The 25,181-nt window shown below is 45.3% G+C and overlaps 2 protein-coding genes and 2 non-coding genes across 5 annotated transcripts in view; 1 reads left to right on the top strand and 3 right to left on the bottom strand.

Annotated features, from left to right (window-relative positions):
• KDM1B (lysine demethylase 1B) overlaps positions 1-22,792 on the top strand; it is a 59,470-nt gene extending 36,678 nt beyond the window's left edge. For both annotated transcript variants that reach the window (XM_055322850.1, XM_055322851.1), the window contains exons 10-21: positions 110-286; positions 672-746; positions 3,246-3,383; positions 4,361-4,532; positions 7,708-7,835; positions 9,114-9,245; positions 9,765-9,839; positions 12,812-12,928; positions 13,626-13,751; positions 14,538-14,660; positions 16,366-16,518; positions 20,963-22,792. In XM_055322850.1, coding sequence (XP_055178825.1) covers positions 110-286; positions 672-746; positions 3,246-3,383; positions 4,361-4,532; positions 7,708-7,835; positions 9,114-9,245; positions 9,765-9,839; positions 12,812-12,928; positions 13,626-13,751; positions 14,538-14,660; positions 16,366-16,518; positions 20,963-21,046 — 1,500 coding nt within the window. In that variant the 3' untranslated portion in view covers positions 21,047-22,792. The remainder of the gene's footprint in view (positions 1-109; positions 287-671; positions 747-3,245; positions 3,384-4,360; positions 4,533-7,707; positions 7,836-9,113; positions 9,246-9,764; positions 9,840-12,811; positions 12,929-13,625; positions 13,752-14,537; positions 14,661-16,365; positions 16,519-20,962) is intronic.
• Positions 15,330-15,436, bottom strand: LOC129508434 (U6 spliceosomal RNA). The gene has a single exon (XR_008664172.1). It is a non-coding gene; the product is annotated as a U6 spliceosomal RNA (small nuclear RNA).
• LOC129508459 (small nucleolar RNA SNORA1) lies at positions 17,994-18,117 on the bottom strand. Its single transcript, XR_008664193.1, has one exon. It is a non-coding gene; the product is annotated as a small nucleolar RNA SNORA1 (small nucleolar RNA).
• Positions 22,793-23,141: 349 nt separating the features above from the next.
• Positions 23,142-25,181, bottom strand: part of DEK (DEK proto-oncogene) — a 30,545-nt gene continuing 28,505 nt past the window's right edge. Inside the window, exons 10-11 of the mRNA XM_055322674.1 lie at positions 25,079-25,147; positions 23,142-24,636 (exon numbers count right to left, since the gene is read on the bottom strand). Coding sequence (XP_055178649.1) covers positions 24,625-24,636; positions 25,079-25,147 — 81 coding nt within the window. The 3' untranslated portion in view covers positions 23,142-24,624. The remainder of the gene's footprint in view (positions 24,637-25,078; positions 25,148-25,181) is intronic.

Here is a 25,181-nt window from a genome sequence, read left to right as displayed (position 1 = left end):
ACAGGAGTGGAATTGCCGAGTTACAGAGTAATTCTGTTTAACTTTTCGAGGAGCCAAGATGCACGTGTATTTGTTTGTTTTAACAGTTTGGTTTTGTCTCCAAACATAGGAAGCTCTTACCCCTCAGAAATGTATCCCTCACATCATTGTCCGGGGTCTCGTACGCATCCGGTGCGTTCAGGAGGTGGAGAGGATACTTTATTTTATGACAAGGAAAGGTCTCATCAACACGGGAGTTCTCAGCGTCCGCACTGACCAGTATCTTCTTCCTAAAGATTACCACAACGTAGGTGCCTGTTGCTCTAGCGGTAACGCCACCGCCATCACGATAAATGCTAGTGTGCGGATAATAATGCTAGTGAATGCTGGTTAATAATACTCCTCTAACAGTCACATTATCACCACAGAAGTTATAAAGCAAGACTTTTGTAGAATATGTGCTTCTCTGGGGAAGAGAATATCAGAAACTGATTGCCTAGACTGTGGAGAGGAAGAGGGGATGACAGTACAATCATACTCTTTAGGAAATTAACTTTCTATGAACATCACAGAAATGTAGATGAACTAACTTGGCTTGGCAGTTAGTATCTTCTTAGAACAACTAAAACAATATATTGCTTTCATTTCTCTAATTGGATCTTTTTTTTCAAATTTTTTTTTTTTTTTTAAAGAAATCAGTCATCATTATCGGGGCTGGTCCAGCAGGATTAGCAGCTGCTAGGCAACTGCATAACTTTGGAATTAAGGTAAGATTTGGGAGACATGAAGTTGATAACAGATGGTTAACCGTGCTTTTGGTCCACATTTTCTAAGATTTAGAAACCAGTTTCTGATTTTGGTGGAGAATGTGAAATACACTGTATCTTTATGTCTTTAGAATCTTTCTAACCAATCCTAGAAAAGATAAAAAGTTTGAAATTGGTCTCATAAAAGAAAAGTAGGGGGAATAGTGGTTCCCAGTAGCTTTAGACAGGGTTTTAGACTCCTGATGAGTAAATCAGAAGAGATTCTGTGCAGATCCTAAAGCAGAAATTCTTCACAGGGTGTTATGACACAATAGAGGGGACATTGGGAAAATGTCCTTGTTTTTGTAATAGTTTGAGACTATAAACAGCAACTTGGAAATTCACCGTTTCATGTATAAAAGTTTTTGAAACATACAGTCAAAATTTTTAATGCAAATCAAAGGGCTACCTTTTTTTTTTTTTTTTTTTTTTTTTTTTGAGTGAGCTCTGTGCCTAGTGTGAGCTTGAACCCACGACCCCAGCCTCAACAGTTGCATGGTCTACTGACTGAGCCAGCCAGGTGCCTCTCAAAGGCATACTTTGAGTCTTACTCTGGAAGCCAGTCTTTGCTTTTGGAAGCAATACTGAGTTAGTTTATCCACGGTTCCGACAGAATTACATGACTTTTAAATAAGGCTGTGCATACTTGAGGTAGCCTGCTTCTCCACGATAGGATGGTTTTTAGCTAGCATGTGGCCTTATCCCAGGTGTTCAAAATTAGCCAAAATAGAGACCTGCAAAAAAGAAAAATTGTACATTTCAGAATCTGATTTCCATTAGATTCATTCAAATTAACCATCCTCTCGATTTCTGTGACTTCCTAGGTCTGACACATGTCTCCTTTTTAAAGATTTATTTTTTCAAGGACTTTGGTTTTCAGTTAAACCAAATGTGAAATCGGTTTGGTAGAACTGAATTAGCCTTTTTATTTTTCTCTGTCTGGCTGAAAGAAATGACAACTTCTTTTTTTCACAATGTCGTCTCTGCTGGAGGAATTCCAGAGATGAAAAAAGTTTCAGTAGCTATGTCTAAGAGAAGTTTCCCTCACTTGAATGGAAGACATAAGTCTTGGACTACATCAAATTGCTAACAAAACAGAAGAACCCAAGGTGGATTTATAGAAAGTGTGTTTGCATTCCAAAGTATTTTTCTGGATGGTATTAAGCTAGGATGTGGTTTTGTTTTTTGGGTATTTTTTTTAAAGGTTTTATTTATTTGACAGAGTGAGAGAAAGCACAAGGAGGGAGAAGCAGGCGCCCCGCTAAGCAGGGAGCTGATATGGGGCTTGATCCCAGGACCCTGAGATCATGACCTGAACCGGAGGCAGACACTTAACTGACTGAGCCTCCCAGGCGGCCTACTAGGACGAGTTTTAATTGAGCATCTATTTATTCATGCATTAGATATTAGGGCCAAGATCTCTTGTTTGTTATTGTTTGGAAAAACTCAAGGATGATGTTATGGGAAACGTTATTAATATCCAAAGTCTAGGGGGCTGTCTTTAATATCCAGCCTTCCTCTTAAAAGTAGAAATGGCTGGGTCTGTGTTATTCCGACTGAAGTCAGAGAAAGAGGGTGTAGAAGGTTTGAACCTCTGGTGGTAGCCTTCCTTGTCAGAGAAAATGAGGAATGAGAACACTCAGAGGATCCTTCCTGTCCTCCGCTTTCTCTCGCCAGGTGGTGAGGGAGACCCCAGAGACCACCCATCCTTCTCAGTGAGGAAAGAGAGTCCCCTGAGGGACCAAGATGGTTAACTTGGGGAAGCTCCTTAAACAGGTTGAAGGGGTGCTGTTCGGATCCAGAAATGAAATGACTGGCCCTGTGCTGAGTTGGATTCACCTTTTCCCTGGGCACTGCAACCCAGGAAAGTGTCACGCTCCTAGTCCCAGGGCTGTCCGCCGCCAGCAGCTCCTTATGCCATCCGAAATTTGGGGATGTGGGGCCAGCCTGCTTAGGCCAAGGCCATGAGATCATACTTGGATAGTATGATTGATAAAATAGGATTTTATTTTTGACAGTAGTCTTATCTTAGGGAAGTTACGGTCTATTTGCAATGCTAAAGGCATTTTGCAGCATACAGAGATGCTTTATAGGATAAAATCACCTCGTTAATCTGGTTTCTTATAGTGCTTTTCAATTTGTGGAATAGTATTAAGTGAAAGCTTTCAGAGTCCACTCAGTGTGCTGGTTCATCAGATCTTACCATTATGGGATTGGAGAGGAGACAGTTTGAGGGATTTCTCCAGCAGACCACTCACTGACTCCTTGCTGAAAGCCAGATGGTTTAACATCTACTTTGGCTTCTGTTCCCCCTGCTTTTTTTTAAAAGTTTTTCTCAAGTGATAGAATAATTAACCAACTATGGAACTTAGTTAACTGCCTGCCATTCTGCATTTATAGTACTGCATTTCATAAGGTTATTCTATCCTATTTAGCTTCCCTGATTACCTGTCTTTTTAGGTAACTGTCCTGGAAGCCAAAGACAGAATTGGAGGCCGAGTATGGGATGATAAATCCTTTAAAGGCGTCACAGTGGGAAGAGGAGCCCAGATTGTCAATGGCTGTATCAACAACCCAGTAGCCCTAATGTGTGAACAAGTGGGTTTCTTTAAGATTTGTGTTGTAGATAATCAGAAGAAAACATTGTCTCAGTTTGCTTGTGTGTAGTATGAATAATGCTTTTAGATGATACAGAACAACACCCAGATGATTTCTAGCCGCCTCATCCCCTATGAAAAGTCAAAAATACTGTTCTTCCTTTCTGAGAAGGTGGAACTTAGAGTACATAAAAGATTTGTTTCCTAAGATCTTTAATTATATTTGTGTGTTATTTGCAGGCCACTTGATTAGCTCATCATTTTAGGGTTGCCAGATGGAGCAAATAAATAGCTGGGCTGCATGCCCAGTTAACTTCGACTTTTGGACAAACAACAAGTAGTTTTTTTTGGATAAGTATGTCCCAAATATTACATGGGATGTTTTGGGTGCAATATTTGGAACATGCTTATAGTATTAAAAAAACAAACACCAAAACCCAAACTACTCATTGCTTATCTGAGAGTCAATCTTAACTGGGCATATCCTGTCTTTTTTCAGGCAACCCTCCATAGTTTCTTTTTTTTTTTTTTTTTTGTTCCCTCTATAGTTTCTTGAAGACCTGGTAGGCCCAAGGTTTTTTTCTGAAATATTTATTGACGGTAAATTCAGCATCACCTTCCATGAGTGTGTGGTTGTGTGTTCATTTACATGACAGTCCACAACGGGGTGGGAACGTCAGAGCAAGGAGAGGCAGTGCACAGCCGTAGCATCCGACACATTAATAAATACTGCCCAAGAAGCTGGAGAGTGCATGGCATGGGCGCTGTTGCTGTCACCTCACCTTCTCCTAAAATAAGGTCTCATGCTCCTTTCTCACTGCCTTCCTCTGCTGCCAGTGCCCAGGAAGCATATTTAGCTTTATCTTCGAGAGATACTAGACCATTTTCTCCATGAGAGCTCTGTCTAATTTCAGCTTAGAACCTGTAAGTATTTTTTCCCGGGAAAATTTTCACCTTCTTATTCTTATTATTTTGAAGCTTGGCATCAGCATGCATAAATTTGGAGAGAGATGTGACTTAATTCAGGAAGGTGGAAGAATAACTGACCCCACCATTGACAAGCGCATGGACTTTCATTTTAATGCTCTCTTGGATGTTGTCTCTGAGTGGAGAAAGGATAAGACTCAGCTCCAAGATGTTCCTTTAGGAGGTATGGGACAATGGCCTTCTGAATGTTCCTTCAGAGTCTCCTTGTCACCCCAGCCGGGTGAGCAGCAGCAGCAGCAACAGCCACCTGTGCGGCTGGAAGTCTACAATAAGAGGCGCCTGCGAGGGGCCACCCGGCTGGCTCAAACGGTAGAGAGTGACACGCTCTCGGGGTCATGAGGTCAGGCCCCACGATGGGTGTAGAGCTTATGGTAACAATCTAACACACACATGAAGGAAGAGTCCTGGGAGCGTTGCTTTTGGGCTGATTTGTACTCTCCACTTTTGTGCTCTGTGGAGCAGAACTTCAAGGACCTTCAGAGGCTTGTGCGCACGGACACACACAGATCTTACTTTGCAGAAAATAGCTGATGTTTAATTATTTAAATGTTTAATTCTCAGTTTTCCAGAGGAGCTTGCTTTTTTTTTTTTTTTTTAAGATTTTATTTATTTATTCATGAGAGACACACAGAGAGAGGCAGAGACACAGGCAGAGGGAGAAGCAGGCCCCATGCAGGGAAGGGAGCCCAACATGGGACTCAATCCCCGGGACTCCAGGATCACACCCTGGGCCAAAGGCAGGCGCTAAACTGCTGAGCCACCCAGAGATCCCCAAGGAGCTTGCTTTTAAGGAAACTTATTCTAGGCTCCATGTGAATAGTCACTACATAAGGTCCTTTCTAGATAAAAAGAGTTTCTGTATGCTGGGATTTCTTTTCTCCTTTTTGGGGGATAGTGGGTTGAAATTTTTTTCAGTATGTTTTGTTTGAAAATGCGAGAACGCATTATTACAATTTGGAATTTTTAATTCATGATCGTTAAGCTTTGGTACTAAGTGAACCAAAAGATACCCAGTTGTACTCTTGAAAACTTGACTGTGTAACATCTCATTTTCGTGAGGGTGCTAGCTGAGATTTGACCATACTGCTTCTTAAATTGATGTTTGTTTGTTTTTTTAAGATTTTACTTATTTATTCATGAGAGACACAGAGGCAGAGACACAGAAGGAGAAGCAGGCTCCTTGCAGGGAGCCTGATGTGGGACTCGATCCCGGGACTGGGATCACGCCCTGAGCCAAAGGCAAACACTCAACTGCTGAGCCACCCAGGCGTCCCAAATTGATGTTTATTTAACCAACAATTTTTATGGCCTGAATGGATTCACTTGTAGTGGCAGGTCGGGGTTTCTGAAAGTGTGATCATTTGAACTCTGTCCGCAGGATGTTAATTTGCTTCAACTGTATGTATCCTTGTAAGGCTTCTTAGTTCTTTATCCTGATGTCTGCTCCCTCACTGCTTGGGGTAAATGTCTCAGTCACAGGACTATCTCTTCACCCTTCCTTTCTGGGCTACCAGATAAAAAAGTTACTTGCCTTGTCTTGGCCTTACTTAACAAAAAAGATCAAGGGAGGATCTACAACACCAACTGTGTCAGGTTCTAGTTCTATCCTGCCCGGTAGTATCTGAGCTGTCTGAGATTACACCTAAGTAGCACTTAGCTGAAAACACCCAAATATAAATACTAAGAAGCTAGAGTTAATTTCACAAAGCAGGGATCCCTGGGTGGCGCAGCGGTTTGGCGCTTGCCTTTGGCCCAGGGCGCGATCCTGGAGCCCCGGGATCGAATCCCACGTCGGGCTCCTGGTGCATGGAACCTGCTTCTCCCTCTGCCTATGTCTCTGCCTCTCTCTATCTCTCTGTGACTATCATAAATAAATAAAAATTAAAAAAAATTTAATTTCACAAAGCATATGTACTAAAGCTTTTAAATGTATTTTACATAAAAATCACATTAAGTCTCCCAATCTGTTTATACTTAATTTTATATACTCTTCTAGCAATCCTGGTTCTTCCCGAATCTACAAAACCTAAAGGAAAATAGAAACCACACAGCAGGAGGCAGGAATGGGACCACAAGTTGGTAATGAAAGCTAAAAAGCCCTGTGGTCTGGGGGCAGAAGCTCGGCTCAGATCTAGAGGGGCCGTGGTCATCCCCCTATATGGTGTAGCCTCAGAATGGAAGTTTTTTGTTTTTTTTTTTTTAGAATGGAAGATTTTAATGAGAGTCTGGAGCTGTCAAAAATTTTTTTTCTTAACTCATTTTCAGTTTCATTTCTACTTAAGCAAATGCACAGGCTTGATCGAAGCTTTGAGTCTCCGCAGTGTACGTGTGAGCTGGTGGTCCTCACCTCGAAGGTTCTGAAGAAGGGCTCTGTGCTAGGATTCTTACCATCTGTCAGACACGAGTCTCCTCCCTTCCCCCCCCCCCCCCCCCCCCCCCCGGCAAAAGGGAATCTCAGACAAGAACTGAAATGATGCCACAGGGCTTCTGTGTATGTGTAGCTGAAAGTTCCAGTTGCATGGGTGGATGAATGTCGGGGCTGCAAGCGAGCAGGATTCCCAAGACCAGTGGTGGCCAGGTGATGCTGGACAGTGAGGGGGCCTGGGCTGGGGTGGGGGAGCCCCGGCTCGGGGTTGGGGTGGGGGAAACAGTAGCAGCAGGCCTCCCCTGGTTGGAATTTACCAGGAAGAGACTCAGCCACCGCTCAGCAGAGCGTGTAGCCAGCAGGTAGTAGGTGCTATCTTTGGAAAGGCTGGAAGTGTGCTCGCGTTGTCTGGCTGTGGGCTTTGGAATTTATTACGCAGGGAGTAGAAAACCAGCAATTAAGAGGTATTGAGCCAGAGAAAGCTGAGCTGACGAGAGCTCGGGATGGATTATTCTTGTTTTGTTGGAGAGAATACAGCCAGTAGTCTCTCATAGGTCTGTTCGTCGAGGGGAGACATTCTAAGAAGTTGACCTTAGGTGGTCACAGTAGGACCAGAAAGGGAAGAGGAGCTTTCTCTGGGGGGACAGGGATACTCCCTCCACCCCTACCCCCCAACCTTGACCCCCCCCCAAAAAAAAAAGTTTTTCAACCAGGCAGAAACGAAACAGTTGATGATACAGAGCCTACATTCTTTGTTTCCAGTTAAGATAAGCTTTTCCTTCCTGAGTGAAACCAACCTTATCAAGATGTCCTCCCCCTCCCCCAACCTCCCCCCAACCCCAGGGGTTTACTTGGGAAGGGACTCCAGAAGTCGGGGGGTTTGGCGGGGTTGCAGGGGGTGGAAGGCAGAGGATGAGGAATTGGGGAACGCTATGACAGCTGTTTGCTTTGCTTTGCTCCCTTGCCTTTGCAGAAAAGATAGAAGAGATCTACAAAGCTTTTATTAAGGAGTCTGGCATCCAGTTCAGTGACCTCGAGGAACAGGTGCTTCACTTCCACCTCAGTAACCTGGAGTATGCCTGTGGCAGCAGCCTCCAGCAGGTGTGACTGGGCTGGTGTTCGGTGTCTGTGTCTCCGTGATGCAGCTAAATTCTGAACCCAGACTGGTTTGGGTAAACAGGAAATACTGGTTCTGCTGTTGGGAAGTTCAAAAACCATGACTTCTGAACTTATTCACCCTACCTTGGGTGAGACTTTTTGTTTTGTTTTGAAAGCAGGAGAAACCTCTCAGATAATGCGCGTAGCAAAGCAGCTCAGCAAGTCGAACAGGGGCTGCTTGGGGGGGGGGGCTCACCGCCCTCCTTCCCCTGCGCTCCGATGCCCTGCAGGCATTTCTCTGGAGCCCTGGTGGTCAGAGAACACAGTTCTCCAGAGACCAAAAATAGAGCGGCCTTGCAGTTGTGGTCTGTGTGTTTCGCTGAAATAAATTTAAACTCACCCCGCTCATACAGCCACTGTGGTCTTGATCCTCAGATCTGTGTTTTGAATAGAGGCTTCACGGAGGACCCCGACCTGCTGTCCAGATCAGGACCTCTCCGTTTGCTTTCGATTCTTCCCTGCCATTGGAATAACACTGTCTTCCAAAATCATGCCGGGCTTCGGCCTCTTTGGAGATGCCACGTTGAAGACAGATAGTTGGCATGTCTATAGATGGATTGTTCAGATGCAGTTCTACTCCTTGAATTCTTCTTTTCCAAGATTTTTGACACATAATATACCTTGTGGGGGATCCCTGGGTGGCGCAGCGGTTTAGCGCCTGCCTTTGGCCCAGGGCGTGGTCCTGGAGACCCGGGATCGAATCCCACATCGGACTCCCGGTGCATGGAGCCTGCTTCTCCCTCTGCCTCTCTCTCTCTCTGTGTGACTATCATAAATAAAAATTTAAAAAATATATATATACCTTGTGTTTTTATCAAGCAGTTGTAACCATGCCCAAATTATGTCTACCCCCCCCTTTTTTTTTGTTTTTAAGATCTTATTTATTGATTTGACATAGAGCACAAGCAAGGGGAGTGGCAGGCAGAGGGAGAGAGAGAAGCAGGCTCCCCGCTGAGCAGAGAGCCTGATGTGGGGCTCGATCCCAGGACCCCGGGATCACGACCTGAGCCGAAGGCAGATGATGCTCTACTGACTGGGCCACCCAGGAGGCCCTCCTGTCTACCTTTTAATTCTAAAATAAGCTTTCCTGGAGCACCTGGCTGGCTCAGTCAGTACAGCATGCTACTCTTGATCTTGGGGTTGTGAGTTCAAGTTTCACATTGCAGGGGGGTAGAGTTAAAAAAAATAAAATAAACTCTCCTACACATTGTCGTTTTCCAGGTATCTGCTCGCTCCTGGGACCACAACGAATTCTTTGCCCAGTTTGCTGGTGACCACACTCTGCTAACACCTGGCTACTCCGTTATCCTTGAGAAACTGGCAGAAGGCCTAGACATTCGGCTCGAGTCTCCGGTGAGTAGGGAGCGGCGGGGAGGGGCCGCTCTGCTTTGGCCTCGTGTTTGGAGAATGCGGAGTTTGGGGCACGTGGCTTACACAGGAGACAGGTGTTTGCTTTGACCTTGTTCATGAGGTAACCCCACTGTTGGGAAGCTACAGTGGCTCAGATGCATCTTCGTTACTAATAACAGGTGCAGGAGTCTCATGACCTCCCTGCCACGGCGCATCTATTTTCTCTCTAAAATTTTCCCTTCGCATCGTCGTCCTGTGCTTTTGTGTTGTGTATCCCTCTAATCACAGAGATGGTGATTTATGTGTGTATTTCACTTTAGACTGTCTTATAAAGATTTCCTAGATTCTGACAAAGTGTTCATAAATTTAAATGACTGAATGGTAGTTGCCTGAAGTAAGCTGTAAATGTTATTTAGATCACTGAGTGCCAGGAGATGATTCTTTGGAGTCTTGGAAACAGGAGGGGATCCTGGATCTATGGCTCCATGCCTCTTGGCTTTCATGATTGTTTTTCTTGAGCAGGTACAGAGCATTGATTATTCTGGAGATGAAGTGCAGGTTACCATTACGGATGGGACAGGGTGTACGGCACAAAAGGTAGGTGCTAGAATTTTGCTAGGTGCTGCCTCCGGGGCCTGAGGGTCTGTTTTCCACCAAGAAGTTTGCCCTTTGGCGATCTGCCCGGAGCCTTGAGGCCTGAAGAGTTACCTATCTCCGTTCAGTTATGTGTGGATCTGCAGATCTGATTTAATCAATCTAACTCTTTCTAGATTCATGGTATATGGAATTCCAAAAAGTGTTTCTCAAAGTGGGTTCTATGTACATCAGTCCTGAGAGTTAAATAAGAAAAGAAATCCTTTGGCCAGATGAGTTTGAAAAGTATTATATAATGTAGTCTGCTTTTTGGGTTAAATATGAGTATGTGAAAGGCTCTGAAGTTGTGCATTACAAAAAAAAAATTGTTCAGGATTCATACTTTCCAAGGTGGTGGTGGGTTTTTTTCTTTTTTGTTTGTTTGTTTGTTTTGCCATGGAATCATTTTTCAATTCAAGACAGCTCTTGTTTTCATTTTGAAATGGCAGGAGTACTTTTATATTATTGGATTCTTTTGTGAACAACTTTGGTGGGTGGACAGTGGGAGGTGCGATGCTATGTGACATCACCTGGAAGTTCCCGTGGCGTTGGAGCGCAGAGGTGCTTACTTGGAGGGGAGGGGGATTCATAAACCCCATAAGTTAATTTCGGTTTAGTTTTGTCTGAGATGAGGACCTAAATGTATAACCGACAGACTATGACGGGGCCCCAGGTTAGCTGTGTCCTGCATTTTTCTGATCTAGGAGTACTCCACCGTCCATGATCCTCACACAGAAGTGAAGGATTGTGTGTCAGACGAAGAGACGGGGTCTAGTGTATGAGCCCGTGGGGTGGGCCCTCTGTTCCTGCCGGGGATCCCCAGGGGCGGCTGGATGAGTCTTTGGCCTGTTGGTGGCTCTCAGGCCTGGCCCACATCACACTCACCTGGGAAAAGACAGACTACAGAACCCCACCCCACACACATTCTCAGGGAATCAGTCTGTTCACGTTTGTAAAGCTCCCCGGGTAAGACCACCATGCGGCCAGTGTGGACCAAGCCCTCTTTGAGCCCCAAAGTGAGAATCAGGGTAGTATCTAAGGCTCCTCCTAGCGGTAAAGAAAATTTTTTTTAGAATACCTCTTTTTAAAATTGCAAGTCAGTGGAAGGCTTGACCTCTGCCTGCTGGGTCACCCCCTGCCTGACCCTTCTTTCTTTGGATCCAGCTCTCCAGGGATATGTGAGGGCATAGCTGTGCCCCAAAATCTGCTCCAAAGCGTATTGGAAGTATTTTGATTTTTATGGTGGTCTACACACAGCACATGGTTTGAATCGGAAGTTTCCCCAACTTATAAACAAGTGAAAGATTTCCACCCCAACATGATAAACATTTGACAAACCATAGTGCAGCCTCGAGGCCGCCTGCCCCGAGACCTGCACAGATCTGAGATCTGGTGTGGGTCCCTGGGCAAGGCGTGTTCATCTCTTTCGCCTGTTTGTTTACTTATGCTCATGTGATTTTGAAAGCTTTTTTGTTGTTGGGAAAATATCTAGATCTTATTTCCTTGAAGTTCTTACACATTCAAGAAACTGTCCCTCCACCCCCACACACTTTTTTTTTTTTTTGATTGCATGATGCTGACAGAAAATGCTTCATACTTTATCAAAGTTCCCTGTGGCAGAAAATAGTGACACAATGACAGGAAGAACTCTGGCCTTCCTGGGATCCTGGTGTTGGGGTTCAGGCCAGAGAACTAAATCTTTGGTTGAGGGCTAGGGTAGATGGGGTGCTTGGCATTCATTGCCCGTGAGTGCTCCTCCAGCTGTGCTGTCCTACACTGTAGATAGAGGTAGACACACACCCCCCCGTGCTTCCCAGACTCCCTAGCGGCAGAGGCTCTAAATACTAAATGGTTCAGCCAGTCAGACGCACCAGCATGAGGCTTGGAAGGTATGGTCTGACTTTTGCTTTGCGTCTGACAAGCATAATGGTCCGGATGTTGGGTCCTTCTGCAGTGCGGCCGGTGGAGGTTCCAGGCTCCCCTCACCAGCCACAAGGGGGGCACAAGGGGGGCATAAGGAGCCCATTGTGCTGCTGGAGCTTTTCTGTGAGCTGCGTGATTCTGGAGCTCATAGCAGGTGTGATGGCTTTTGACCGTGATTGTGGTGATGTGGTTCTAGAGCCAGAAAGCTCCTGATTATATGGAGAGACAGCAGCTCTTCCATGGCCGGGTTTTGTGGTGGGACTTTGAGAGTGATTCTTGAAGGCTCTGTTAGCATCTGTTACTTCAGCTCTCCTGAATGATTTTTTTTTCTTTTAAGATTTTATTTATTTATTCATGAGAGACAGAGAGAGAGGCAGAGACACAGGCAGAGGGAGAAGCAGGCCCCCTGCGGGGAGCCCGATGCGGAACTCGATCCCAGATCACACCCTGAGCCAAAGGCAGGTGCTCAACCACTGAGCCACCCAAGTGCCCGTTTTGTCCTTTAAAAAACTGTTTTTGTGGCTCTATGTGATTGTAATAATCTGTAATGTTTTTGAGGTACTTTACCATTTATGAAGCATATCAGTGTATATTGTAAGAGTTTTCATGTTAAGCATCACCCCAGTGCTTTGAGGTTAGTAGGGCAGATATTGACCACATGTTAGAAAGAGTTCTTTGGACTCCATATTTAGGGCCGTCTCCTCTTACGGTCCTGCTTTCCAGGACTGCGGTCTACTGACTCTTCTTTCCCAACATTCTTCCAAGTGGATGCCGCTTCTGCGCAGCCAGGCACCCTTTTGCAGTGAACACCCTGCCACCCTGTACAGGGCAGCCCAGGTTCTTCCCAGTAACATGGGGTGGTGACCGTCTCACGATTGGCGACAGAGAGGACTGTCCTGTGGGTGTTGAGACTTTCCTGGTAATGAACCCACTGAGTGGTGGTGGTGGTGGTGGTGGTGGTGGTGGTAGGTTCAGTTGCTTCTGTGTGTTAAACTGTTCATTTTCTCTCTCAGGTACTAGTGACTGTCCCCTTGGCCTTGCTGCAGAAGGGTGCCATTCACTTTAACCCACCGCTGTCAGACAAGAAGATGAAGGCCATCAACAGCCTGGGAGCGGGCATCATTGAAAAGGTGACTGCATCCCTCGGGCCTCAGCACTGAAGGGATTCGAGCCTGGTGACTGGAGTGCCTTCACTTCTGGTCTTGGGAAGTAGTGGGTCATTTTTTAATCCAGAGAGAATTCGAAGATTTTCTTCCCTTGTGAATAAGTCCCCAGGAAGCATAGGAAAGGATGTTATCAAAACGAGAGGAGGAGAGCTGGCTGCGGTCTGACTTTTGACATTAGGAAAATGAATCTTGCCATTCAGAATTTGAACTTGGCATATGAACATGTAAATAGAGTAGTTCGGGTGTGTGTGTGTGTGTGTGCGGTTTTGTTTTTGTTTTTGCTGCTTTTCACACCTCCCCTCCATTAATTGATCCCAGTGAGGAGAGAGTTTCACTTCCTCTGCCTTTAGAATCTTCTCTAGCAGGCATGTGCCAGAGCTGCAGGAAGTGCTGGCAGCCCTTGCGGTGGTCTCAGGGATGCTTTGCATCTTGAGGTTAGCCTAGTGGCTGTTGGGGGTCCATTATGGCGGAGGGCACTGAATGGCACAAAAAGCCAGGTGCTCACGAGAGAGCAGACGAGGCAGGCGCATGGGAACAGGGAGCATTTGGGTTTGGGTTTTTTGCTCATGGCTCTAGTTAAGAACTATAGGTTGCTTCTTAGAGATTGCTGGACTTCTGCTTCCAGAAACTCTTAACCATCTTTCTCTTGCTCACTTTCCAGATTGCCTTGGAATTCCCATACAGATTCTGGGACAGTAAAGTTCAAGGGGCTGACTTCTTTGGTCACGTTCCTCCAAGTGCCAGCAAGCGGGGCCTCTTTGCTGTGTTCTATGACATGGATCCCCAGGTAAAATCATTGGTGAAGTGCAGTTTGAATTTCCTCACTACCGTTTAGCATTTGGCCAGGCTCAGGCACCAGTGGACGTGGTGTCCGCTCTGGGTCTGTGTTCGGGTGCTGGCGGCCTGCTTGGGCCTGTAGGAGCCCCAGTATCCAGTGCTCACAGCGCTCCCTGGGGGATAGATTAAGTTGCTTGTGGAAAGTGCAAGATTTCGGGCTTGGTGAAGGGTGGGTGTGGGGGGCCCAGAGGAAGAGGAGGAGGAGGAGGAGGAGGAGGCGGCGGCTCGGGTTGGCGGATGTGACTGGGGGACACAGGCGAGGGAGCAATGTGTCTGGGACTGGGGATGGACCCTGGGGGTCACGTAAAAGAGTCACCCTCCTGTTCCCTTTTCTTCTCCCTTCCAAGAAACTTCATCTTAAGCGGTTTCATTTGGGAACTATGGACGAAATGTCTTCACCATTCGAGAAAATTTCCCCCCCTGATTTTATCTGCAGGTTTTTCTTCCCCATCTCCTTATGTTTCTTCTAGAACAAGTTCTTATAAGGGAAAAGCCAAGAGCACCCTGGCTTTGATATTTATATTTTTTCCTGAGCCTTTCAGCCGCAAACAACAAGATGTACAGCTGCATCATGCGTTTTGTGAGGGGAGTGGGCTGGTGATTGAGATGAGGATGGGGGTCAGGAGGAAGGAGGGTGATTTGTGAGAACGAGGTCCCTCCCTGTTGGATCAGGCAGTTAGGGGCTCGTGGACTGAAAGCAGAAAGTGTAAAGTGCCGTTGCCGTCCGTGTCCACAGAAGAAGCACAGCGTGCTGATGTCCGTGGTGGCTGGGGAGGCCGTGGCGTCCATCAGGACCCTGGAGGACAAGCAGGTGCTGCAGCAGTGCATGGCTGCCCTCCGGGAGCTGTTCAAGGAGCAGGTCAGAGAAACCCCTGGGGAGCGGGACACGCTTGCTGTCAGCTTAGCGAGCCATCCTTATGTGACCGAGGATGCCAGAGATGGAGGCATGGGCTGCGTCACTCCTGATTCCCATGTCCAGCTTCCCACCTAAATCCCTGGGCGGGGGGTGGGGAGGTGCTGGGGGTGCTAGGGCTGCGTAACAAAACAGACTGGGCGGTCTCAGCAGGGGAGGTTGGTTTTCTCACCAGGCCAGGGAGGGTGCAGGCCGGTTTGGTGTCTTCTGAGGCCTCTCCTTGGCCTGCAGGTGGCCGCCTTCCCCCGTGACCTCACACTCACACGGTCTTCCCTTTGTGCTGGCCTGTGGGCCTGTCCCAGTCTCCTCCTCCCGTGAGGACACCAGTCATATTGGACTACAGCCCACCCTCTTCACCTCACTGTAACTTAATTACCTCATGCAAGGCCCTTTTTTGAATATCATCCCGTTATGAGGTGCTGGGGCTTAGAGCTTCAAAATACGAATTTTAGGGGTCCGCAAATGAACCTACAGCAATATTCTATGCCACCTTTCACACCGTTGTCTTCCTTTTTGGCTAGCATCACGCACACGCCCTCCTTTTTCTTTTTTCTTTCTTTTTTTTCCCCCTCCTGTGCTAATCCACAAAGGGTGGCTGTTTGCTAGGGAGCTGCACAAAATATGGAACCCTTCACAAATTTGCATGTCATCCTTGCACAGAGGCCATGCTAATCTTCTCTGTGTGGTTCCTATTTTAGTGGATGTGCTGCTGAAGCGAGCACCACATCCCCTTTCTTTCCCAAGGATGTAAAAGGCTCAGCACTTTCCCTACGTCCTGTATTAACCCAAACCCCAGCAAGCTTTGACAACTTTCCTTTCAAACAGATACGGTCCAGAATTTTCTCCTACCCCACAGACAGAGCCAGGTACTTTATATTTGCCAGTTTGCTAAAGCTCACAGTCTCGGGAGATTTGTAAATGGCGTAGGTTTTTGTTTTTTTTTTTGTTTTGTTTTTTTTTTCAAATAAAGGAGTGGGAGTAGAAAGATTTGAAATGACTCAAGAGTTAGGTAAATTAGAGAAAGAGAGGCACCCGGGTTGTTGCTTATCTTACGTGATGTGATCACATCTCACCATAGTCCCTAGCTTGGGGGTTTTGCCCCAAAACTTGTTTTCACATTAGTTATTTGGAACTTAGCACATTGTTTCCGTAGAGATATCTTTCATGTGCTCATCAGAGGCACAGAATTATTTGAAATTTAGTGAACGTGGAACATATTGTCCAATGGCTGTTCCGTGGAGGAGGCTATTGAGAATCCAGCTTGTCCGGGGACTGCCCCCTTCCTTCCCTACCCCCGGCCTGGACACCCTCCTTCCACCACCTCCAGCACATACCGGGTGTTGGAAAGGGAAGGGCACTGGTGACGGCCTGGTGGGTGGACGGGAAGGACCTCTCTGGCCAGACAAGGTGTAGACCTGAGATGTCGGGGGAGGTTGCAGAGCCTGGGCAGGACACAGGACGCAGCACACATCGGGCCTGGGGGGAGCTGGCAGGTGGGGGGTGCAGGGGGTGTAGTGGGGGGCGCCGTGTCAGAGCCTCCAGGAACCATCTCTGTTTCTGGAGGAGGCGGGACTGGGTATCTGTGCTCCGCGCTGCAGCTCCTCCCAGGCCCCCGCTGATCCTGGGTGGTGGTTCCTTCCCCGTGACACAGGAAGTCCCAGACCCCACCAAGTATTTTGTCACTCGGTGGAGCACAGACCCCTGGATCCAGATGGCCTACAGCTTTGTGAAGACAGGCGGGAGCGGAGAAGCCTACGATATCATTGCTGAGGAAATACAGGGAACTGTCTTTTTTGCCGGCGAGGTGCGTACCATGATCTTGAACCCGGCCACTTTTATTTTGGTTACTTTCTTTTAACTAAAGTGCTGTGTGTCCGGAGTTTTCTAAGCAAAGTCAGATACAGTCAAAGTGTTATGATACCAGGGGCCTCCCGGGGGGGGGGGGTTGGTCAAGCATCTGACTCTCAATCTCAGCTCGGGTCATGATCTCAGTGTCGGGAGATCGAGCCCCGTGTCAGGCTCTGTGATGGGATGGAGTCAGCCTGAGAGTCTCTCTCCCTCTTCCACATGGGGAGGAAACTAAGTAAATCTTAAAAAAAAGGGGGGGGGCATCATGACACCAAACAGCAGAATGGCCCCTCCACATCCAGCTCACACCCCCAGGACACTATTTTTAACCTTTCCTGTGGTTTCTTCAGGAATTTCCTGCCTGTTCTCAGATATTTCCACTGTTGACTTCGGGTCTGACAGGGTGGACACTGTCTGACTTCCCCTCGGGTTGACGATTTAGCCGTTCAGTGTGGTGACCTCACACCTGAGAATGGGCATCGGTGCTCGTGTGACGTGGCTTCCTGTGGAGCCAAGGTGTTCGTGGACTCCTTTCTTACACCGCTGTTTTCTTGACGGCCGCAGTGGCCCCTTTATCCCTTAGCTGAATTCTTCCCACCCGTCTGCTGGGGGCCCCCACCCTCCCTGGAGCACCGTCGAGGCCCTGGGAGCTGCCGTGTTAGCGCCACTGTTGGAAACCCCTTCCTGGTGTCCTCTTGCCTTGCCTCTCTGGGACGCCACCTTACCGCTCTCCAGGGTTGGCGTTTTAATTTTCTAGATCCCTGTCTTCCTTCTTCTCTTTCTTTAATATTTATTATTTTTTAAAATTGTGGTAAATTACACATGATGTACAACTTACCATCCTATTTAAGTCCGTAAGTTTTTCTGTGAGGAATTTCACGTGGGATTCCTTCCACTGCCAATCACCGTGGTTCCTCCAAAGTTGGAATCAACGTCTTCAAAAGAGCCCCTTTAAAAGAGCTTGTGTTTAGTCCACAGTTGTCACCGACAGATAGTCATGGTACTTTTGGTTGGGCTTCTCTCATCTGCTCGAATATGGACAGACTTCCAGACTTCTCCAGCTGCTGGATCATCTTTTCTTTTCTTTTTTTTTTTTTTTTTAAGATTTTATTTATTTATTTATTCCTGAGAGAGACAGAGAGAGAGAGGCAGAGACACAGGCAGAGGGAGAAGCAGGCCCCATGCAGGAAGCCCGATGCGGGACTCAATCCTGGGTCTCCAGGATCATGCCCTGGACCTAAGGCAGGTGGCAAACCGCTGAGCCACCCAGGGATCCCCTGGATCATCTTTGGAATCCAGTTTCTTTACAAGTCAAATTGTAGGAAGTACACTGATTGCTCTTTTGGCAAATGATCTAAAATCATTATTTTTAAATTGTTTCTAACATTGAAAAGTCCTGTTACTTCCACTGTACTCCCTGAGCCCAGCCAAGGATGTTAGGGCCTCGTGGTCACCCCTGCGGTCATCTTGCTGTGATGGAACCGCCTCCCGTCTCAGTGTAGCCACATTCACAATTTCTGGACACCATGAGCCCATTTTCATCTAGAACGAGGCTCTTACCATCCTATTTTTTAAGTGTACAGTTCAGTGGCACCAAATACATAGACGCTGCTGTGCCACCATCACCACCATCCATCTCCAGAACTTTCTCATCCTGTGAAACTGGAACTCAGGTACCTGTGAAGCAACCCTTCCCATCCCCTCTACCCCCAGCTCCTGGATCCCACTAGTCTACTTTCCATCTCTACAGATTTGTCCTGGGTGCCTCATCCTCTCAGTGGGATCGTCCAGTGTTTGTCCTTTGTGACTGGCTTATTCCAGTCAGCAGAATGTCCTTAAGGTTCATCCACGCTGTGGCATGTGTCAGAATAGCCTTCTATTTATCTATTTTTGTAAGACTTTTTTTTTTAAGATTTTATTTATTTATTCATGCCAGACACACAGAGAGAGGCAGGGGCACAGGCAGAGGGAGAAGCAGGCTCCATGCGGGAAGCCTGACGCGGGACTCGATCATACCCTGGGCCGAAGGCGGCGCCAAACCGCTGGGCCACCGGGGCTTCCCTAGCCTTCCTTTTTAAAAAAGACTAAATATATTCCATTACATGTAGAGATGACATTTCGCGTACACATTCATGTCCTGGACGCTGGAGTTACTTCTGCTTTTAGGCGGTTGTGACTAATGCTGTGCCCTGAACATGGGTGTACGTGTACTTTCAAGACCCTGCGGTTGGTCCTTCGGGGTATATTCCCAGAAGAGGCATTGCTGGATCATATATTAATTCGGCGCTTAATTCCTTCAAGCACCGTCCACGGTTTCCCACAGCAGCTGCACCATTGTGCGTCCCCCTCAGCGGTCACAAAGTTCCCAACACTCGAGATGTTTTTAAGATTATTTTAGAGAGAGGGAGATAGTGTACGTGTGGGAGGTGAGAGGCAGAGGGAGGAGGAGAGACCATCTGAAGAAGACTCTGAGATGAGTGGGGGAACCTGACGTGGGACTCGATCCCACGACCCTGAGGTCATGAACTCAGCTGAGATCAAAAGTCGGACGCCCATCCGGCTGAGCCACCCACATGCCCCACCAATTTTCTGGTTTTTGCTAATAGCGGACCTAAAGTGGCCTTTTTAAAAAATTTCTGTTGAGAAATGATTTGCTGTTTTGATCACTAATTTTTTTCTGTGCCTGTTTTCACTTGCTTGTAATCTAGATGCTTATATCCTTTTAGTCCTTGATTTTTTTCACTTTTGATCATTTTCTCCCCACTTTTTCCTCTTATTTCTAGTCTTCTGTTCCACATATTGGAACTCCTGAACCTGAGGATCTTTCTTTTCTTTGTTGTTACTCATCTCTCTCTCCTTATCCTATGGTGGTGGGGGGAGATTCATATTCCCACTCTTGGAAATTTTGTGCTTATGAGCACTTTCTTGTCCTTGGATTATTCTTTTGGTAGCATCCTCCTCTTGCTTCATGACTCCTCAGAGTTCCTGTAGCGTCAGCCTCCCACATGTCCAAATATCCCATCCTTGATTATCTGCTTAGATTTGAGTGAGGCATTTTTATAAAGCCTCCCGAAAGCTCTGGAAAGCTTGCCGACGGGTGGTTGGATCCCCGTACCTCGGGGTATCTATCTATAGCTCTTTCCTCCGGGAACATGTAGTTTCTCTCTGCTTGGTGGCAGCTCGTGGCAGCTCCTGACATCCCGGGAGCCGGAAGCCTTGCTCTTCGTTATGAGGACGTGACTTAATCTGCATCTTGCTCGGTGCCTCGACCTTGCCTCTGCCTCAGATCCCCGGTGGGTCATGGCAGTGGCCGTGGGGGACCTGGTGAGGGACCAGGGTGCTCTTCGTAACGTAGAGTGAAGCGAATTCTCGGCGCTCTTTCGTACGTGGTAGGTTAGCTTCAGACCTCATCCGAGTGTCGTTGAAAATGGTGGAGTTGGGTGTTATCTTTCCTCTTCCTGATTTTCGGATGATTACAAAAGAACATCCTTTAAAAACCGGCTATCTTTGATTCGTCCTTGGCCTGCAGAGCCAGCTTTGCGGGAGCAGAGCGTGACTGTGCCAGCCAGCCACCGGCTGAGGCTCCTGTGGCACAGTTGTTACCTCACAGTTACAAAAACTTCCTTAGACCCCTTGCTGGGAGGTTCCCACCACTCTCTCCCCCTCCTAGTCCTTGTATCCTTGCCTCCTCTTCACTCCTCTGTTCCTGACGTCTTTGGCCCTGGCTCTTTTCCCTCCACGCCCCCTGACGTGGCACACACCTCTGTTCACACCTCCGTCCACGGGCTACTTCCCCCTCTGGGGTCTGCTCACCTCCACTTCAGCTCCGGCCCGGACCTGCTCACCGTGGCCCCCCACCCCCCAGCCGCAGATCAGGCTGTCTCTCCTGTCGTGGGGGGCTGGTTCTGTTCCGGCTGGAACCCCCTGCAAAGCGGGCTTTCCATGGACCGTCCTCCCCTTCCTGCTCAGTGACCCAGCTGTCCTTCGGGTCCAGCCGTCTGGCACAACTCCCAAGGTGGAGGACTTGGCTGGGGCTCCGTGCTTCTCTCAGCACGATCCTAACAGAACAGCGAGGGTGATTACGCGGATGGGGCCCAGGGCCCAGGGCTCCTTCACTGTTCTTAGTTCCAGCGCAGGGTACAGAGGGAACATCCTACGGGTTGCCACACAGGACTTCCCAGGACTGTAGAGAAAGTCGTGGAATGAGGTGGTGAAGCATGGGGGGGGGGGGTGCGGGATGACCAGAGGACGGCAGGTGCAGGGACGGGTGAGGAGTGTTCATATGAGCACAGGAGTGCCATTGAACTTTGAGGACCGGAGAAAGTGTAGCTTGTATGACCTATTGATTACCATCGGAGTTCCTTATACGTGACCTCAAGATATGCAATTATTTCTTACAGGCAACAAACAGGCATTTCCCACAAACTGTCACAGGGGCATATTTGAGTGGTGTTCGAGAAGCAAGCAAGATTGCGGCATTTTGAATACATTTGTTTGGACCCTGCTTTCTTCTGTTGCCCCAAATGGTAAAAAGTCTGAAACACGTGTAAAACCTCACTTGCGTAAAATCAAACTAAACGAACCTCTGAGAGCATTAGCCCCAAGAATCCTCTTGCAGCACTTATATTTAATTTCCACAGGTTGAGTAGTGCTAAGTTTTCTGTATTTCAGAATAAGTCAGCATAGAACCTTAAGATTTTCGATAGGATTTCTTCCATGGTTGGAGACTCCCTTTAAATTGGACATTTTATTGGGCTCATCAGTTTTCAAACATTGAGAAACCAAGCAGCAATCATTAAAAATCCAGATAAAGCCATGTATTTTTCTTCTGTGACAGTTTATCAGTATCTTTGCCAATGAGCCTTAAGACTTTTATATAGCTCTGATATTGAGCTTTTACTTAAAATTTAGATAGAAATCTTTCCTTTTCAGATACAGCAAACTCTTCAGTTAAAAGTAAATGAAACTTCTAGACTATTTTATATTGTACATATTTCTTTCCATTGGGTTATTCAAAAGAAATTTAAATTCAGGTATCTTTTGCGACACGAGGTTTTAGATTGGTGCACTCATTGGCAAATCAAAATTTTCAACTCCTTAAACAGCGCAGGTATATTCTATCATTTAGAATGGGTTAGAGATTATAGTATAGACTTCATACTTTAGACCATTTAGAATATGGCTATTTTTTTAAGGGCCAAATTTGGGTGGATGGCACACTTCAAATAGCCTTAATTTTGGCAACCACTAGAGCAAAAAGATCTTTCTTGTCAGAATACTTTAATAAGAAACTCCTTCTACTGCCGCTTTTTAAAATAACTGATTCAAACTCTAGGAATATTTTTACAGCATTATGTTTTCAGTATTCCATAGGCAGGTCCACTGGAAAACTGCAGAAAAATGTGATATCCTAATAAATATTACACATGTAAAGCCATATCTTAAAAGCCTGAGAACATGGCAGATACTTTTTCCCTTTTATCACTCATGACAAAATAAACACTGGTTTCAGGGTCTTCAGGATGCTTGCCAAGTTAGAAAAGTGAATGGTAAAACTTAAATGCTTTTGTTTTAAAAAGTCTGAACAGTTGTCAGTCTGCTTCAAAAAGGGACTCAAAAGGACTTTAAATTTTAAAAATACCTAATATTTTGCAAAGTATCTTTAAAGTCACCTTGTAAGTAGAAAGTTATTTTGTGCAAACTGTAGAACACCATTTAGACACATCCCTCTCCATCAAAGTATGATGCAAATACAGAAAAGTGAACAGCAGTAAATTGGTTTCAAAGTTGGGTTAATGCAGGAAAATGTTGAGATTATCAGATTAAGACTCATTGGTACTGATTGGGAAGCATTCAGCTTTAAAATGCTATGTATTAAAATGTTTAAATAGCATGTGTTTAGTGAAAAATGCAAAGTATTTTAAGTTTGAAATGGTTCACGATTCTTTAGTCTCTGGGCACTTAAACTTGTACTGTGCTACCAGCAAACTATGGGAAAATCTAGTTAGCTCAAGTACAGTAAATGTGTATGTAAAAGATTTCGTCTCCAGTGACATCATTGGATTTTTTGTTCTTTAGGGAACCACGGTACTTTTATTCTTGAGTTTCTTGAATATGTTTTTCACTGTTTGAAGACTTTGTAATTGAATAGCAGTGAATACACAGTGTTTTAACTGCAGATTGTGAAGAGCTGGTTGTGTAAAACTGCTTAATAAAAACTAGACTTGTTTTTCAAATACACTGTGCACTGTGGTGATGAACACACTCGTTCTAGGTACCAGTCCCCTCTCCTCCAAACCTTCTGTAGACTTTTCTACTCCTAGGTTTTACTGCTTACCCTCTTTCAAGTAAATGGTCACAAAATAATAACCTACCGTTTTTGAGATCACTTCCCAGTTTTCCTTTGTGATTTCTCCACAGTAGTGGTTCGTTATCCCTGAGGAGCACTCCAAATTAAATGGGTCATCGGTGGGGCTAAATCTACCTGTTCTGAAATCCTCAGCGAAGGGGGGACATAATCCTCAGCGAGAGGGGAAATGCCACAGAAACCATAAAACATTGATGCAAGAGACAAAAGCATGGATTTATTATTTTTATTGACAAGGTTTATAGGAACAAATTAAATATTTAAAATCAAAGGCCAATTCTTAGGTTTCATTTAGTTGTTTATGCCATTCATTTGTATTTATCAAGAAAACAAGTCAAACCTGTTAAAATACCTAACAGTCAACACGTATTTTTATCTTTCCGGTTCTACTGATGGATTTTTTATTTAATCACTCAACTGATTTATCAAAGGCCTAATTGTTAAGTAGGAAGTTTTAAAATTGAGATTTAATAAACTGATTAAGACAATTTAAAAGATAAAACAGTCTCATTCAGGAGTGGTCTGCATGTTGGATCATCTAGAATCCTGATTGGCCAAAATTTAAACCCAAAAGCCCTGATTCCACAAATACATTAAACTTCTTTAATGTTAAAAATAAGTCCTTTTACCACTTCTGAGAAATACTTTGTCGGACATACCCACTATTGCCTACACATTGTCTTCTAGCGTTATACTCAGTACATTTATCATAATTATAGAGGTGGCCCCCTTTCCGGTAAATATCAGCATTTTATATGGATGGGCAAAAGCAGTTAAAAATCAGTTCATTTATTATATGCCAAATGTGCTTGTACTTAATTGATTCCACCCTGTCCCCAAATTTTGAAGTTCTGATGTATTGATTTGGTTGATCCTTAATATAAAATGTATCTACAGACACTTGCAGAGTTAACACTAAAACTACAAATTTATGACACTTCTGAGGCAAAGCAGAGAACGATCTGTTCCTTCAGTGTTTTCTCCACTGAATTCTGACTTTCACTGCTCCGTCATACCATCTGGCCGAACACTGACATTTCAAAGTTTAACTGTAAAGATACCTACCTAGAGGAGTTTAAAAATTGATCTGCACAAAAGAAATAAAAAAACTTTATATACAACAAATTTGTTTTTAAAAATACAAAAATAACATCTGTCACTTTTGTCATGCTGACAATTTGACATATATACACATGCAGCAGAAAATTTCCAATTTAATCATCTGGATAGCTGAAGCCTGTATATTTTTAATATGATGAACACACCGCCACTGACAGATGTGTATTCAAAATATTTCATATACTAAATACTGCCATAGTCTCTGCATGTATAAATGTCAGTAATAGTTTATTCTACTTGATTAAAAGTATGTCTGAAGCGAATACTAAGCGCGCTAAAAACTACAACAGTTCGAGAATCTACGATCTCATATAAAGAAATCCAAAATGTACAAAATACAACTATAAAAGCAAGGAACAGTGACTGCCATGCAAAATTTTAAACTAAAACTGCATAGAAATGCAATTTAAAACAACAAACTCAAATTACATAACACTCAAGATAAAAAGATCAGCAGTAAGTTGTACCAACACAATGCTTGCAGGGATTTAGAAAAGGAAATACATTCTCTTTGCTGGTATAATGGTATAAATCAGATCTTTACGTCCATGGGACAAGTCCTCTGTCTCCACTGCCTCAAGAAATCAGCTGCAATGAGAGAGAAACATCATTTTCCTGTACCCACAATACATTAGGCACACAAAAATCATAACCTCCCCCAAACTTTTTAAACCTCTGTTTTACCACTGTGACCTTGGGACGTCAGTTGGGACCAATATAAAACTATAGCTACTGTTGATCTTCTGCCTTTGTTGGACGGCAATTACGCTCAAGTAGTTGAGAGAGTCTGTGATGCACTTGGCTGCCCACATACACTGCGAGCCTGAGGTCAGGTTTTGTCACTACCGATCAGTCTGTATTTTTAAGCTTTACAGTGGGAAAGAAAAATATTTCCCCCATCTATTGAGAAAATGTGAGGGTCAAATGTGATCTAGTGATATTTTAAAAAATATGCAGTATTTGATACACATAATTCCTTTGTCTTAAGATGTTCAAGTTGATCGAAATTGGAAAAGGTGGACATATTTACCTCTTTCACGGTTGTTTTTATGAAATCTTTTCTTTCAGTTAAATCATAAGCAGGATAATTTTCATATACCTATAGTGAAAAGGAAACAGATAAAAAGCAGATT

This window comes from Nyctereutes procyonoides, unplaced genomic scaffold, assembly GCF_905146905.1.
Source record: "Nyctereutes procyonoides isolate TBG_1078 unplaced genomic scaffold, NYPRO_anot_genome, whole genome shotgun sequence".
In the NCBI taxonomy this organism is placed as follows: domain Eukaryota; kingdom Metazoa; phylum Chordata; class Mammalia; order Carnivora; family Canidae; genus Nyctereutes; species Nyctereutes procyonoides.
The sequence above is the reverse complement of the archived record's forward strand: the minus strand, read 5'-3'. Positions and strand labels throughout refer to the sequence as shown.